The sequence below is a fragment of the Bufo bufo genome, chromosome 11 (assembly GCF_905171765.1).
Source record: "Bufo bufo chromosome 11, aBufBuf1.1, whole genome shotgun sequence".
In the NCBI taxonomy this organism is placed as follows: Eukaryota; Metazoa; Chordata; class Amphibia; order Anura; family Bufonidae; genus Bufo; species Bufo bufo.
This window is the reverse complement of record NC_053399.1, coordinates 97,097,576-97,115,851: the sequence shown is the minus strand read 5'-3', so window position 1 is coordinate 97,115,851 and position 18,276 is coordinate 97,097,576. Positions and strand designations below refer to the sequence as shown.

The window sequence follows — 18,276 nt, the reverse complement described above, 5'->3', positions numbered from 1 at the left end:
TATGTTGAAGGCGGCTGGGTGATGTTATTTACATAGGACTGTATATTGGAGCGGGCAGGAGAGATAGTGTGATGTTATTTACATGGGACTATATTTTGGAGGGGCTGTAGACAGAGAGGGATGTTATTTACATGGGACTGTATATTGGAGGGGGCTGGAGAGATGGTGCGATGTTCGTTACATGGGACTGTATGGCGGAGGTGCTGAGGAATTATAATTTTTGAGGATAGTAAACGGAGGAATATAACTGCAGGGGGCATTATAAATACTGGAGGCGCTTCAGGGTGAGCATTATAACAGTAGGGGGCATTATAAATTCTCTTGGGGAGCGTTATCACTGTTGGGTCCAGTAGGGGGCAGTATTACTAATGAGAGCATTCTAGAAGGGAATTACTATTGGTGGGACTATGAGGAGTACTGTTACTATGGGGGACACTCATTTTTCTTCAGCATAGTATTTGGGGGTACAGAAAAGTGAGGAAGCTAAGATGTCTGTGTGTCACACTCTGCAGAGACGAGGCAGCTGAGAGAAGTGTCCGGACCGAATGGAGAAAATGGAGGAGACGTCACCTGGAGGCACTGTATGTGACAGGTATGTGCTGTTTTATAGCTGTATAGCAAATACAGTAAAATGTCCTCAGTGCTAGTGTTTGGGGCCGTCGGTCGACTTAGAGAATTGGGCCATATGCATTGGGGCTTAGGCCCTGGATCTTTTGAGACTCTAGCAACGCCCCTGGTTGAGGGACACAGAACCATGGGTATACACTTAGCTGCCACTAAGAGGCAACAGTAGATATAAAAAAAAATGTGGGCTCCATCCAGGTGGGCTATAACCTCTCCACAGACACTAGGCTAATCAGTTTGTACCAATAACAGTAGGAGAGAGAAAACGATCTAGGAACCACATTTCCTGTGCCGAGCGGGGAACAGAACAGCCTGTGCCCCCAATGAATTGAACTAGAAAGGGATTTTACAGTAAGTACGTAATCCAATATTCTTGTTGATGTCATTGGAGGACACAGCACCTTGGGACATCCCAAAGCAGTCCAAGAGGGTGGGAAGAGAATAGCTATGGTAACAGTTAAGCATACAGCTGCTAGCGGAACCATGTAACCTAGCAGGACCAGTATAGGCCATAGAATGGATATGGAAAATAGGAAAAACAAAGGAAATGGGGCGTGAGGCGCAGAGTTCAAAGAACTGTAGAAGACAACAAGGATCCAAAGGACAAGTGTTTGGGAAAAAATTCCAGGCACAAGAAAGCTAACAAAGATAAACAGCCAGCTCCATCCAAAGCTGGGGGAAAAGAAAACAGTAAAGGGAGCAGGGCAAGGAAAATATCCTGCATGAGAACAGGGAGGTGAACAATTACCTACTGGAGGGCCAGGGGAAGGAGTATGGAACAATCAGATACGGAATGGCAGAGTCTCATGATGGTAAGGGAGAAGGGCTCTGTCTTCTGCAAGTCAGGTGGGGAAAAAGAGACACCATAGGAGCAGAAGCAGCTGGAATGTAGTGGGAATGTACTCAACCACTGGGGAAGAAGGGGGTCATTAGCGAGTGGCCAAGAAAATTATAAAACTGAATTTGAGTTTGCAAACGGGAGGAAGAAGCTCCCAGGCCTAAGACCTGAGATGGGGCTACAGTTTAGAGCCCCAAGAGGAAACGAGCCTAGGGGGACCCAGGAGAAAAACAGAACCAAATGATGCAACTGTTACAAAGAGAGTATGTGCTCAGCGATACTGTGGGCAGCTTCTTTGGAGGGAACCAAAGTGGAGGAATGCCATCTGAAAATCCACTAAAGGGGAGACCAACCACTTAGAGAGGTGAAGTCTCTTGGTGGAAGTTTGTCCTTGACCACCCAGATGAGATTCAGCATAGCGAAAGACAGCTTAGTACTCTGCTCTGATTCAGAATCTGAGTCAGCAAAGTCCCCAACTAGGGATCAGGAAGCTGAGGTGTTTCCGCCAGTGGTAGTCCTTTCTTAGAAACGAACTAGGATGCTGGGGATGACCAGGACCTTTGAGGGGAGATCCTAGGCCGTTATTGGACCCTGCTCCTGGATATGGAGCACGGGGAGCAACCTCCGGACAGTAAAGTGTGGGGAAGCCCAACAGACCCCCAAGAGAAAGGCACCTCATGCAAGCAGCCTCAAGCTGTCCACCCAGCAACAATATTTCACATCAGGGGCATAAAGCAATCCCAGGGGGTGGAATGGGGGGCAATTGTGCCCCTGATATAGCAGGATTATTTTAAACATAATTAGATCTTGGATATACCTGGGTTGCAATATTTGGTATAAAAGCTAGATGGTTACAGAGGGGACATTATGTATCTAGACAAGGAATTCATCTGCTGGTTTTCCCACCTGGAGTATCCAAAATTGATGCATACTATGAGGCTATATATGTCACTCTTTGCTAAACCAAATGTCACATTCCTATCGGCTCATTTGTATGTTTAGGTTGTATGGGTGACACCCAGGGCTTGGCTAATAAAGCGAGAGTCTTCTGCCATTTGGAGTTGGAAGAGGTGGAGGAAGACTCAAATGCCTCCATGAGTCTTGTATTCTCATTCTTTTACTCCTAGACTAAAACTCCTAGACTCTATGTTTCAGAGCATTGCAGACAACATGGTTAGTTCTCTTGTTTAGGAATCATACAAAATTTCTATCATGATACCCCGGCCACACCACGAAGCTTCTGCACAGACAGAAGCTCACTTCCGGACACCGAGTTGATATGTCCTACCAAGAAGTGCTACAGATGTGGGGGGAGGGGGGATGTGGGGATGCATGCTTTGGGGGGGGGGGGGAGATGTGGGGATGCATCTTCTGGGAAGAAAGGCATCTCCTCCTCCCACTGAAAATTCCATACTGGACCTGGACCCATTAAAATGACCCATTATAACCCTTGGATTCCAGGGAAAACTCACATGGCCTAGTCCTGGCAGAAGCCGGGGACTCAATTAGATGGCATAGCTGATAATTAAGCACCCCTAGATGACAGACACTGTGGAAACTGGGGAGGGAAGGAAAAAGCTGCAGAAAAAGTATGCCTTGAGGTGGGAGGGAGGGCAGGTCATAGTGACCCCCATCCAGGGCAAAAATGATCCACACAGAGGCCACCATCGCGGCCTAATCTCAGCAGAAGTGAGGGACTAAAGTAGAATGGGGGCTGGCACCCAGGGGAGATAACTAGAGGACTGGAGGGGAGAAAAGAAGGGCCAAAGGTGGCCCCTGATGAATGGGAGGTTAAGGAGTGCTGCAGTGTCACTCCTTCGATAAACTTATACCTGAGTGAGATTATCTGCACTCCACTGAGGATGCAGTAATGGGTGACTCGGTGACCAGTGAAGTACCAAAGTACATGCCTGCAGGGTGTGCTACTAAAGTGGAGGCCCACAATGAAGACCCTCTGCTGCAGGATAAAACCTGCCGCAGGAAGTGAAATAAAATAGGAACAAGAGCTGCAGAAAAAAAGCAGGTTGTGTCTGCCTCCTACAGACACTAGACTAAAAACTGATTAGCCTTGTGTCTGTGAAGAGGGTATGGCACACCTGTGCGGAGCCAACCTTTTTATATACAGTGACGCCTCTTAGTGGCAGGAACATAACCTAAATATTCAATATTTTTGTTCCACAGATTACTTAGAATCTTACCTTTATGACAGAGTTCTTCAAGCACAGCTTCTAAGCTCGGAAGCTGATGTTCCTTTCGTAGGACATAAAGACTGACCCACAAACCTATCACAGCTTCTCTTCCAAGTTTGAAAATATCATCTAGCAATATCCGGGCCACATCTTTTTCTAGATCCTTGTATTTCTAGAACCACAAAAGTTGCAGACAAATGTTATTGTATGGAGTTTATTCGCACAGGAATTGACAATGTTTTCACACAGTTATTATCTAAAATGTAAAATGTGCTGTATTAGGCTAGTTTCACATCTGCGACAGAGTTCTCTGGATCCGCTTTGCCAGATACTGCTGCCTGTCTGCTGAACCCCATTGATTAGAACCTCTGCAAGCAGTAGTTCTTGTCTGGCCAATGCCCAGGATTCTCTGTCGGAACTGGTGGCTGCATCACCCTTCCGCAGATGTGAAACTCGCCTAAGTCAATCAATAATATCTTCTATCAAAGTGCTTTTAATTCTCTTGTAAGAAATCTACCAAATCTATTTTATTACCACAAATCCCAGTTTTCCTGAGATGCGAGAGTAGAGGACAATAAAATCTTACACAAGATGGCAATTGCAGAAATCACTTATCACTGCCAAACATGCCCTCATACAGCTACGTTGATGGAAAAATAAATAGTTATAACTCGAACACTGAGATTAGGCAAAAAATAAATACAAGGAAAAAATAAAACAGAAAACATAGAATCATTAAAACCTAAATCAAGTTGTATTCTTAAGAAGCTAGGCTAATTCCGCATAAGGATAATACAGGCCCCTGTATTTCAGCCGAATGTCCTGGCTCAACCATGAGTTTTATAACCCAAACTATCAACAGCTACTCAACTATCGTGGAGTAAAGAAGGGAAATTGGGCCGTATTACGGGGGCAGAAATTCAGCAGATTAAATTTTTACAATATCACACAGATATTTCTCCAACAGATTTGATGGGTGTGAAGATACTGTAGCTGTCTCATTAGGATTATCCCTGTCCATATACCTTACAGGGAACCAGTCACATTATACATGCAGTCCTATGTGTGGGAAGTATGGTACAAAGGAGAAGGAGCTAAGATTAACGTATAGGGGGACTTGTGTAAAGAAGAACTGGCGTAGTTGCCCTTAGCAACCAATCAGATTCCACCTTTTATTCCCCAAAAGAGCTGCCCAAAATGAAAGGAGGAATCTGATTGGTTGCTATTTATCCCCTGAACTGTGGATAGGGGACAACTTTAACCACCTCAGCCCCCAGTGCTTAAACACCCTGAAAGACCAGGCCACTTTTTACACTTCTGCACTACACTACTTTCACCGTTTATTGCTCGGTCATGCAACTTACCACCCAAATGAATTTTACCTCCTTTTCTTCTCACTAATAGAGCTTTCATTTGGTGGTATTTCATTGCTGCTGACATTTTTACTTTTTTTGTTATTAATCGAAATTTAACGATTTTTTTGCAAAAAAATGACATTTTTCACTTTCAGTTGTAAAATTTTGCAAAAAAAACGAGATCCATATAGAAATTTTGCTCTAAATTTATAGTTCTACATGTCTTTGATAATAAAAAAAATGTTTGGGTAAAAAAAAAAATGGTTTGGGTAAAAGTTATAGCGTTTACAAACTATGGTACAAAAATGTGAATTTCCGCTTTTTGAAGCAGCTCTGACTTTCTGAGCACCTGTCATGTTTCCTGAGGTTCTACAATGGCCAGACAGTACAAACACCCCACAAATGACCCCATTTCGGAAAGTACACACCCTAAGGTATTCGCTGATGGGCATAGTGAGTTCATAGAACTTTTTATTTTTTGTCACAAGTTAGCGGAAAATGATGATTTTTTTTTTTTTTTTTTTTCTTACAAAGTCTCATATTCCACTAACTTGTGACAAAAAATAAAAACTTCCATGAACTCACTATGCCCATCACGAGATACCTTGGGGTCTCTTCTTTCCAAAATGGGGTCACTTGTGGGGTAGTTATACTGCCCTGGCATTCTAGGGGCCCAAATGTGTGGTAAGGAGTTTGAAATCAAATTCTGTAAAAAATGACGAGTGAAATCCGAAAGGTGCTCTTTGGAATGTGGGCCCCTTTGCCCACCTAGGCTGCAAAAAAGTGTCACACATCTGGTATCTCTGTATTCAGGAGAAGTTGAGGAATGTGTTTTGGGGTATCTTTTTACATATACCCATGCTGGGTGAGATAAATATCTTGGTCAAATGCCAACTTTGTATAACAAAATGGGAAAAGTTGTCTTTTGCCAAGATATTTCTCTCACCCAGCATGGGTATATGTAAAAAGACACCCCAAAACACATTGCCCTACTTCTCCTGAGTACGGAGATACCAGATGTGTGACACTTTTTTGCAGCCTAGGTGGGCAAAGGGGCCCATATTCCAAAGAGCACCTTTCGGATTTCACAGGTCATTTTTTACAGAATTTGATTTCAAACTCCTTACCACACATTTGGGCCCCTAGAATGCCAGGGCAGTATAACTACCCCACAAGTGACCCCATTTTGGAAAGAAGACACCCCAAGGTATTTCGTGAGGGGCATGGCAAGTTCCTAGAATTTTTTATTTTTTGTCACAAGTTAGTGGAAAATGATGATTTTTTTTTTTTTTTTTTTTTTCATACAAAGTCTCATATTCCACTAACTTGTGACAAAAAATAAAAACTTCCATGAACTCACTATGCCCATCAGCGAATACCTTGGGGTGTCTTCTTTCCAAAATGGGGTCACTTGTGGGGTAGTTATACTGCCCTGGCATTCTAGGGGCCCAAATGTGTGGTAAGGAGTTTGAAATCAAATTCTGTAAAAAATGACCTGTGAAATCCGAAAGGTGCTCTTTGGAATATGGGCCCCTTTGCCCACCTAGGCTGCAAAAAAGTGTCACACATCTGGTATTGCCGTACTCAGGAGAAGGTGGGGAATGTGTTTTGGGGTGTCATTTTACATATACCCATGCTGGGTGAGATAAATATCTTGGTCAAATGCCAACTTTGTATAAAAAAATGGGAAAAGTTGTCTTTTGCCAAGATATTTCTCTCACCCAGCAGGGGTATATGTAAAATGACACCCCAAAACACATTCCCCACCTTCTCCTGAGTACGGAGATACCAGATGTGTAACACTTTTTTGCAGCCTAGGTGGGCAAAGGGGCCCATATTCCAAAGAGCACCTTTCGGATTTCACAGGTCATTTTTTACAGAATTTGATTTCAAACTCCTTACCACACATTTGGGCCCCTAGAATGCCAGGGCAGTATAACTACCCCACAAGTGACCCCATTTTGGAAAGAAGACACCCCAAGGTATTCGCTGATGGGCATAGTGAGTTCATGGAAGTTTTTATTTTTTGTCACAAGTTAGTGGAATATGAGACTTTGTATGAAAAAAAAAAAATAAAAAAAAAATCAGCATTTTCCACTAACTTGTGACAAAAAATAAAAAATTCTAGGAACTCGCCATGCCCATCACGGAATACCTTGGGGTGTCTTCTTTCCAAAATGGGGTCACTTGTGGGGTAGTTATACTGCCCTGGCATTTTCCAGGGGCCCTAATGTGTGGTAAGTAGGTAAATAACCTGTGAAATCCTAAAGGTGCTCTTTGGAATATGGGCCCCTTTGCCCACCTAGGCTGCAAAAAAGTGTCACACATCTGGTATCGCCGTATTCAGGAGAAGTTGGGGAATGTGTTTTGGGGTGTCATTTTACATATACCCTTGCTGGGTGAGAGAAATATCTTGGCAAAAGACAACTTTTCCCATTTTTTTATACAAAGTTGGCATTTGACCAAGATATTTCTCTCACCCAGCATGGGTATATGTAAAATGACACCCCAAAACACATTCCCCAACTTCTCCTGAGTACGGCGATACCAGATGTGTGACACTTTTTTGCAGCCTAGATGCGCAAAGGTGCCCAAATTCCTTTTAGGAGGGCATTTTTAGACATTTGGATACCAGACTTCTTCTCACGCTTTGGGGCCCCTAGAATGCCAGGGCAGTATAAATACCCCACATGTGACCCCATTTTGGAAAGAAGACACCCCAAGGTATTCAATGAGGGGCATGGCGAGTTCATCGAAAAAAAAAATTTTGGGCACAAGTTAGCGGAAATTGATATTTTTAATTTTTTTCTCACAAAGTCTCCCGTTCCGCTAACTTGGGACAAAAATTTCAATCTTTCATGGACTCAATATGCCCCTCACGGAATACCTGGGGGTGTCTTCTTTCCGAAATGGGGTCACATGTGGGGTATTTATACTGCCCTGGCATTCTAGGGGCCCTAAAGCGTGAGAAGAAGTCTGGAATATAAATGTCTAAAAAATTTTACGCATTTGGATTCCGTGAGGGGTATGGTGAGTTCATGTGAGATTTTATTTTTTGACACAAGTTAGTGGAATATGAGACTTTGTAAGAAAAAATAATAATAATTCCGCTAACTTGGGCCAAAAAAATGTCTGAATGGAGCCTTACAGAGGGGTGATCAATGACAGGGTGGTGATCAATGACAGGGGGGTGATCAATGACAGGGGGGTGATCAGGGAGTCTATATGGGGTGATCACCACAGTCATTGATCACGCCCCTGTAAGGCTTTATTCAGACGTCCGGATGCGTTTTGCGGATCCGATCCATCTATCAGTGCATCCGTAAAAATCATGCGGACATCTGAATGGAGCTTTACAGGGGGTTGATCAATGACAGGGGTGTAATCAGTGACAGGGGGGTGATCAGGGAGTCTATATGGGGTGATAACCACAGTCAATGATCACGCCCCTGTAAGGCTTCATTCAGACGTCCGTATGCGTTTTGCGGATCCGATCCATCTATCAGTGCATCCGTAAAAATCATGCGGACATCTGAATGGAGCTTTACAGGGGGGTGATCAGGGAGTCTATATGGGGTGATCACCACAGTCATTGATCATGCCCCTGTAAGGCTTCATTCAGACGTCCGGATGCGTTTTGCGGATCGGATCCATCTATCAGTGCATCCGTAAAAATCATGCGGACATCTGAATGGAGCTTTACAGGGGGGTGATCAGGGAGTCTATATGGGGTGATCACCACAGTCATTGATCATGCCCCTGTAAGGCTTCATTCAGACGTCCGGATGCGTTTTGCGGATCGGATCCATCTATCAGTGCATCCGTAAAAATCATGCGGACATCTGAATGGAGCTTTACAGGGGGGTGATCAGGGAGTCTATATGGGGTGATCACCACAGTCATTGATCATGCCCCTGTAAGGCTTCATTCAGACGTCCGGATGCGTTTTGCGGATCCGATCCATCTATCAGTGCATCCGTAAAAATCATGCGGACATCTGAATGGAGCTTTACAGGGGGGTGATCAGGGAGTCTATATGGGGTGATCACCACAGTCATTGATCATGCCCCTGTAAGGCTTCATTCAGACGTCCGAATGCGTTTTGCGGATCGGATCCATCTATCAGTGCATCCGTAAAAATCATGCGGACATCTGAATGGAGCTTTACAGGGGGGTGATCAGGGAGTCTATATGGGGTGATCACCACAGTCATTGATCATGCCCCTGTAAGGCTTCATTCAGACGTCCGGATGCGTTTTGCGGATCCGATCCATCTATCAGTGGATCCGTAAAAATCATGCGGACGTCTGAATGGAGCTTTACAGTGGGGTAATCAATGACAGGGGTGTAATCAATGACAGGGGGGTAATCAATGACAGGGGGGTGATCAGGGAGTCTATATGGGGTGATAACCACAGTCATTGATCACGCCCCTGTAAGGCTTCATTCAGACGTCCGGATGCGTTTTGCGGATCCGATCCATCTATCAGTGGATCCGTAAAAATCATGCGGACGTCTGAATGGAGCTTTACAGGGGGTTGATCAATGACAGGGGGGTAATCAATGACAGGGGGGTGATCAGGGAGTCTATATGGGGTGATCAGGGGTGATCAGGGGCTAATAAGGGGTTAATAAGTGACGGGGGGGGGTGTAGTGTAGTGTAGTGGTGCTTGGTGGGACTTTACTGAGCTACCTGTGTCCTCTGGTGGTCGATCCAAACAAAGGGGACCACCAGAGGACCAGGTAGCAGGTATATTAGACGCTGTTATCAAAACAGCGTCTAATATACCTGTTAGGGGTTAAAAAAAAACACATCTCCAGCCTGCCAGCGAACGATCGCCGCTGGCAGGCTGGAGATCAACTCTCTTACCTTCCGTTCCTGTGAGCGCGCGCGCCTGTGTGCGCGCGTTCACAGGAAGTCTCGGCTCGCGCGAGATGACGCGTATATGCGTGACTCTGCGCAGGGCTGCCACCTCCGGAACGCGATCCTGCGTTAGGCGGTCCGGAGGTGGTTAATAAAACTCCAACTCTAATTAAACTCCTCCTCAGTTGTCAAGATACAAACAGAAGCTATACTGCGACGCAGAGCAGGCTGGAACACAGTACAATAAGTGCTACACGTAAACTTCTAGTGTATGGGCACAATGTTAATCTTCTTTTTTGCTGATGTCTGGACCATCCATGATGGAGTAGTCTCTGAGAATGCTGCAAACCAGCCTGCAGCATTCCTGGATGGACAACTTCTCCCATTTTATCACCAGGCATCCTTAAAATAGTTCATAAGGTGCCAGGCCTCCTGGATAGCCTGAACAGTGTAAGTTCCATGGAAGAACTGATCACTGGGAGGTAATGTTTATATACAGTGATCAGCTCACCCTCAGAGGACCTTTGTTTAGAGCAGGACTTGCCTCATTGGGACAAACCCTTTAACGGTCATGGCTACATGGCTGCTTTGGGCATGCTACAATTAGACTGCAATGTTACCCTGGTAAATCACAACTAATGACAGTATCATGACCGGCGTGCCGATCACATACGTGACACAAAGGGAGGGAAATGGGAAGGCCCTGTCCAAGGGAGAGGGAAAGGTGGTGACCCCTAACTCACCTTGAGGCTGGCACCTGACTGCCCTGACGTCCCTAGACGGGTTCCTGTCACGGCTGTATGTGAGCAACAAGAGCATACACAGTGAATAAAGCTACTGACCGGACCCAAACTAGGGAGGATAAAGGGTGATCCCTGTCAGACCCTCAAAGCTCTCCCTATGCTGCTAAGCACATGTCCGGATCCCAATGGTGGATCGAGACATGCCCGCGTACCTAAGGCTGATGACCACTGTAACCCCTACAATAGTGGAAGGGGCACGGCCACCGGTGCCCTGCTCAGTATATGGACGGAACCGGGGTCGCCTCGGATCCAGTCAGCAAACAAACAGAAACACACAATGTCTGCACATTTAACTGAAGGAGCTGCAGCAGCAGTGAAGACAGATCCAAAGACAGCTGGAAATATCCGGAGTACTTGCTGGAGCAGAACACAGGTCCAGTGAAATGATAGCACACAAGTGAAGATACTCAAGCGAGAGATACAACTCAAATGAAAAATATAATCCGCACCCTACAAAGGAGGAGGAGTGATTTAAAGGCAGAGAAATCAAACACAGGAGGGACAGCTGGGAGGAATGAAACAGAAAGTAAAGACCTCATCACAGGGGCGGAGAAACAGAGCAGAGAGAACTCCTCCAAGCTCTAGTAGTGATATCATCACAGGGGTGGAGAAACAGAGCTGTGAGAACGTCTCAAAGCTCTGGTAGTGACAGTTCCTCACCCGTACGCCGATCACGTGCCTAAACCCTGGCTTTCCCCGAGATGAGTCCTACGTAGTGAATAGGACGGTGGGAACACTAGTCCGCACCACTAACACTAAAGGAAAACACCAGGGAGAGGACAGACAATACAGACAAACATATAATCCCAGGTGGGCGACAACAGCGGACAACAGAAGCCCAACAGGGATCCGGAGGGTAACGCTCTGGAACAACAACCAGGAATCACAGCTACTCAGCTCCAGTGGGTCAGTATAGAAGTCCAGGCAGGAAGCTCTATATCTGGCAACCAGAGAAGTGGGAGAGGGGAATATAAGGAGGTTGGGATTGCTGGACAAGAAACAGCTGAGGAGAAGAAGCTACGGATCCCTGAGTGAGCCAAAAAGGATTGCAAGGCAAACCCAGAAAGCTACCATTAAGAAACAGCACTATCTTTAGACATAGAGCGCGCAGCCACCCGCTGCGACTTCCTGACCCCGGGTATAACGGAGTCAGACGTGGCTCTTGACACCCTCGTGACAGACAGTGAATGTGGTCACAGTATAGCCCGCCGGTTAATGTGACTGCGACACAAAAATCACCAAAAAACGAAATCTATTAGATTTCAATGCGACTACATTCTATACCATTAGTTGGAATTTAGCAGCGACTCTTTTGCCTATGGCAATCAGATTCTACCTTTCTTCATCCAAAGGAGTTCTGACAAATGACAGTCAAATCTGACACTTGTTTTTGACTAACTTTTAGCTTCTGAATCCAAAAGTTACCCCAGTTTTTCACTATCACAACAACATTTTAAGCTATGGGACACCGTCCCGTTTAACTAAAAAAACATACAAAATGCACATACAATAGAAAATAATGCATAAATTACCTGAATGTAATGTTTATTTGAAGTTATATTGTTCATACAAAGGATACCGTAAGTCAAATTGTGTGAAGTAGTAAAGTTAGGTAGCAGTAAAGGTAAAAATTTACTCTTATAGCTTTTCCTGCAGTGTTCAATCTATGGTTCAATCTCACCTGATGTAATAGTCAGCCATCATATGTACATCTCATCTACCCTGATACCGTCCCTCCATGACCTTCAAATCTTGGTGAAGTCGTTCATCTTGCTCATCACTGACCACACCAAGGTTTTCCGGGAAGTTAGCAAGATGGCTATGTAGAAAATGCACATTGATCCTCATGTTGCAAGTGTTTTGTAGCTCTCCGAGAGTTTCTGGACAATTTTGGTGTAATAGTTTGCTCGTGAATTTCCAAGAAAGTCCTTGACAAGATCTTTTGAATGATAACCAAGTTCTGACATTGTCCCGATAAAATGTGAACCATCAAACATAACGGCCTTTAATTTTTCAAATGACAGGCTAGCAAATGCTAAAATGAGGTACTTGAAACAGTCTCCTTCAGTTGGCAAACCCTTAACGAATTGTTTCATGAGACCCAGTTTCGTGTGCAGAGGTGGGAATAGAATGTTCTTTCTTTCAACAAGTGGCTCCTATAGAATGTTTGGATCTCTAGGTTTAAGGTCAGATCTTGGATGACAATTCCTCTCCACTCAATGCTTCTCATGAGCTTGGCTGTCCCACATGCATAGAAAACAAGGATACTTGGTATATATTCGCTTTGCTGACCAAGTAGGACGATTACCATTTTAAGGTCAACACAGATGATCCAATTATGTTTGTATCCAAAAATGGAGGTATGGAGACAGCACGTCATTCATGTGAAGTTTATTCCAGATGCGTTTCGGCAATAAGCCTTTTTCAAGCCTATTGCCGAAACGTTGCATCTGGAATAAACTTCACATGAAGCACATGTTGTCTCCATACCTCAATTTTTGGAAACACAGATTTCTGATTTATTAAGGGAAGCTCACCGCCACTCTTGGAGATGCACACCCACTGCCTATTTCAAACAGATTCTTCTTTTTGTGGACCCAATAATGTTTGTGATATTACAACAACTCAATGACTCGCTTTATGTCTCTATATTCTTCACAAAGACAAACTGAATAGCCTAGACAAATAACCTGTTGCCGGTCGCCAAGGTCGTCCTCCACCCCTCAAGGGATGTTTGCTCTCGGTCAATAGAAGAGCACTAACGCTCCCGTCGATTCAGGCTAAAGTAATCACCTTAAGATAAGATGTAGAGGAAAAAAGCTGATGTGATAGCAGAAAACTAACTGCAGTTTTTAAATCAGCCTGCCTATTTTAGTCTAAATCAGTGGAAAAATCAAACTCAACAAAAATGATGTTCAAAATTGTTCTCCAGTATAATGTAAGGCTATTTGTTTGCTTTGGTGCCAGTTGTACACTGTGTTTCTGATTCAGTTTGGCGCAAATGGATGACTACCTACCTGTCTCTTACCAAGCCAACAGCCCATTCACAAAATACGTTATACATTTTCATGCTTTTTATTTCTGTGTTTGATTTCTTTGATATAGAATCATAAATGTGTTATAGTAACTCACCGTAACTTCTGGGATATTTTGCAAATTTAGTTGATCCAAGAGTGAGTACAGATTCAAGTTCTCCACGATGTAGAGCAGATCATCTTGGAAATATTTATATATCATGCGCAGTGCGTGATCTTCAAACTGACGGAGCTTCTGCTGAAACATTTCAATGCTATCCCCCTATTAAATAAAGAGATCGTATTATTTAACCCCTTAAGGACATCGCCTATTTTAGAGTTCAGGAAACAGTGAGAGACATTTACTAAAGTGTTTAGCGGCGTAAAAACATAAAAATCCCAAATTAAAGTGCACACCATATTTGCGCCATAATTTGCTACTATTTTTAGCTTTTTTAGAGGGGTAAGAAAATGGATAGGGCTTAACGGGATGGTCGGGGCTTTGCACAACCTGTTGGATATATATAACTTGCGCTAGAAACCGACGTAAATTATAGCTGACCCTTAGCGGGCGTAGACTTCAATTTCTGGCGCACGGGCTGTCAGAGATGCAACTAATTTATTAGGTGGCATCTGCCTCTTAATCAATTAGGCGCATCTCAATCTGGCGAAGAGAGATGAAGACTGGCGTATGGGAATGCTAGTTTTTATAGCATATGTTGTATTATCTCCCTATTTCAAATGGTTCCATTGACATAGCTGCGTAAGGGATTTTTTTTTATTTGCAGAACAAGTTGTATTTTCAAATTGTACCATTTTCAGAAACATCTAATGTATATTGTCATTTTTTGGTGGGTGGTGTTGCTAAAAAAAAACAACAACCTACAAACAAGTCCCAGTTCCGACTAATTGTCAGCAAGTCATATATATCTTAGTGGTCGAAAATCTAATTGACAAATCACAGAGCCACAACCATATTTCAAATTTTTTTTTTTATGGCGTTTACCATGCAGTTTACGTCACATGGTAACCTCAGTGTGTTGGTCAGTACAATTACACCAATAACACATTTAAATCTATACATTTTCTATTTTTGTACAATAAAAACTTATTTGAAAATAATTCGTTTTTGTGCTGCTTTGTTCCAAGACCCAGGACATTTTTTATTTTTGTGTTAATGGAGCTTGTGTGAGGGCTAGTATTTGTATTTTTTTTTTCAATGCATTGTGTTTTCGAGCATTGACAACAGCATCTGAAGGGTTAAATGAATACAATCCTATTTTTCTCCCCCTCCGGGCATCAGAGTAACATAGTAACATAGTAACATAGTACATAAGGCCGAAAAAAGACATTTGTCCATCCAGTTCGGCCTGTCATCCTGCAAGTTGATCCAGAGGAAGGCAAAAAAACCCTGTGAGGTAGAAGCCAATTTTCCTCACTTTAGGGGAGTGGGGTACCAAATTATATTGTAAGGGTATTTTTAAGTACTAGTTCTGTCCCTTTAATTTTGTTCCTTTTTATTATTACCATTCTGTGTAATGATGTGCCTTGTAATGTAGTACCCACCCCCCATTGTTTTGATAAGACCACATTCCTGAGTGATCTCGGATACATGCATGCTGCCCACTGGAGGAGGGGCTAAAAAGTTTAAACTCTGTGACACACATAAATTTGGGGGACTCCACCTAGAACTTTAGTATTTTATAAAAATATGTTTTCTTTGTTGTTTGCTCATTTCCAGATGCTGAATAGTATGTTCTCCATACTTCTCAAGTGGAACGGCAGTACATACAGAAACTCTCTCACCCATCCCATTTGTGATCCTGAGAACAGACCATCAATATAAAAATCCTGGATTACCCCAGGAACACCTCCATTATCCACTTATACTATTCTAGTTGGTCCTAGAGCAGATAATACATTATAGTGCGGGATCTGGTGTCCTGTCAGGACCACTATGGAGCATCTTATACCGACACTATAGGTAATAATCCAGAACAGGTGAAGGTGAAGGTATTAAGCAGTATACACACCGCCTTACTTTCCACAACCATGTCCCCATAGACTTGTCAGACCGGTTATGCAAATTATTAGGGAAGGTGAGTGGATACGTATCCACCAGGAAACGCCGAGAAATTAGAGGAAGCCAAAACTCATATATATATATAAGATTATAAAAGCAGAAGGGATAAGCTTACCTATTTATCTGTCTGCCATGGATATGGACCTCTAAAACAGTCTTATACAAAGCAGAGCACCTTCATTCTTGGGATGTCTCCTGTTTTCAGTGATACGTAGGTATAGGTGAGGCACAGGTAATCAAAGTAGCTTAGTCATTATTAATCTCACAGGCGAGTAGTAGGTGGGGAGTTTTTGTCTCCCAGCAGCCTATGTCGTAACATACTTCTCCGTCTATCAGAACGGACTTCATTAATATTTTCCCTTTAACCCCTTCTCTCCCAGGCCTGTTTTCACCTTTCTGCCCAGGACATTTTTGCAAATCCGACATTGCGTCACTTTATGTAGTAATAATTTTAGAACGCTTTTACTTATCCAAGTCATTCCGAGACTGTTTCCTCGTGACACATTGCACTTCATGACAGTGGTAAATTTGAGTCGATAAATTTCACATTTATTTAGGAAAACAATGCCAAGTTTACCAAAAATTTGGAAAAAATCACAATTTTCTAAATTTCAATTTCTCTGCTTTTTAGACAGATAGTGATATCTCATAAAAAGTTATAACTTTACATTTCCCATATGTCTACTTTATGTTGGCATCATTTTGTAAATGTCTTCTTTTTTTGGGGGGATGTTAGATATTTTAGAATTTTTGATGCAATTTTTTAAATTTTAAAGAAAATTTCCAAAACTTACATTTTTTAAGGACCAGTTCGGTTATGAAGTCATTTTGTGGGGCTTACATAATAGAAACCACCCATAAGTGATGCCACTGTAGAAACTACACCCCTCACGTTATTCAAATATGAGTTTGCAAACTTTTTTAACTCTTAAGGGGTTACATAAGAATTAAAGGAAAGTGCAGGTGAAATTTCAAAATTTCACTTTTTTTTTTGCAGATTTTCCATTTTTATCCATAACGGGAAAACAACACTAAATATCTATTACCCTGATTCTGCGGTTTACAGAAACAATCCACATGTTGACGTAAACTGCTGCATGGGCGCACAGAAGGGCGCAGAAGGGAAGGAGCACCATATGGATTTTGGAAGGCAGATTTCACTGGGATAATTTTAAGTTGCCATGTCGCATTTGAACACCCCCTAATGCACCCCTAGAGTAGAAACTCCCAAAAAATGACCTCATTTTGTAAACTACGGAATGAGAAGAAAGTTTTATTGGTACAATTTTGGGGTACATTTTTTAATTGTTCTATATTACACTTTCTGTGAGGCAGGGTAACCATAAAATGGCTGTTGTGGCACCGTTTTTATTTTTTGTGGTTTACAGAGTTCTCCTGACAGGGTAGATCATGTGTTATAGAGCAGGTTGATACGAACGCAACAATACCAAATACGTTATGTGTATTTTTATATTTTAGTTTTAGTTTTACATAATTAAGTATTTTTGAAAGCAAAAATCATGTTTTAATTTTCTGAAAGCTACATTTCTTTTATTTTTCAGCCTATCGTCTTGTGTAGGGGCTCTGTTTTTGCAGGACGTTTGTATTGGTACCATGTTTGAGATTGTTTCATCATTCAATATTACACTTTTTTAGGGCAAGGTGAGCAAAAAATGGCTATTTTGGCACAGTTTTTACAGTGTTCAGGGGTAGATCATGTGATATTTTTATAGAGTAGGTCGTTACCGATGCGGCAATATGCAGTAGTGTCTCCATTTCTGCCATATTTTTTTAATTTTTTGGTCGATTGTCTTAGGCCCCTTTTGCACGAGCGAGTTTTCCGCGCGGGTGCAATGCGTGACGTGAACGCATACCACCCGCACTGAATCCTGACCCATTCATTTCAATGGGTCTGTGTACATGAGCGTTGTTCTTCACGTCACAGTTCTGCGTTGCGTGAAAATCGCAGCATGTTCTATATTCTGCGTTTTTCACGAAGCCCTGGCCCAATAGAAGTGAATGGGGCTTCTGTAATGACCGGCGTCACGCACAGGGAGGGAAAAGGGAAAGCCCTGCCCAAGGGAGAGGGAAAGGTGGTGACCCCTGACTCACCTTGCGGCTGGCACCTGACTGCCCTGGCGTCCCTAGACGGGTTCCTCACCCGTGCGGCGATCACGTGCCTAAACCCTGGCTTTCCCTAGAATGAGCCCTAGATAGTGAACGGGCCGGTGGGATCGCTAGTCCGCACCACTGACACTAAGAGGGAAACACCAGGGAGAGGACAGACAATACAGACAAACACATACACCCAGGTGGGCGACCACAGCAGACCACAAAGGTCCAACAGGGATCCGGAGGGTAACGTTCTGGACCAACTACCAGAGAACGCAGCAACACAGCTCCAGAGGGTCAGTATAGAAGTCCAGGCAGGAAGCTCTATATCTGGCAACCAGAGAAGTGTGAGAGAGAAATATAAGGAGGTTGGGAGTGCTGGACAAGGAACAGC

General features: G+C 43.3%; 1 protein-coding gene across 16 annotated transcripts in view; it reads right to left on the bottom strand.

The window, feature by feature from the left end:
* LOC120981727 (NACHT, LRR and PYD domains-containing protein 12-like) overlaps nt 1-16,051 on the bottom strand; it is a 509,415-nt gene extending 493,364 nt beyond the window's left edge. For 8 of the 16 annotated variants that reach the window (XM_040411390.1, XM_040411397.1, XM_040411400.1 and 5 more), the window contains exons 1-3: nt 15,886-16,050; nt 13,806-13,970; nt 3,661-3,823 (exon numbers count right to left, since the gene is read on the bottom strand). In XM_040411390.1, the coding sequence (XP_040267324.1) occupies nt 3,661-3,823; nt 13,806-13,955 (313 nt within the window). In that variant the 5' untranslated portion in view covers nt 13,956-13,970; nt 15,886-16,050. Of the gene's footprint in view, nt 1-3,660; nt 3,824-13,805; nt 13,971-15,885 lie in introns of all 16 variants that reach the window. The other 8 variants (XM_040411395.1, XM_040411393.1, XM_040411394.1 and 5 more) reach the window with 2 other exon arrangements.
* Nucleotides 16,052-18,276: the final 2,225 nt, after the last annotated feature.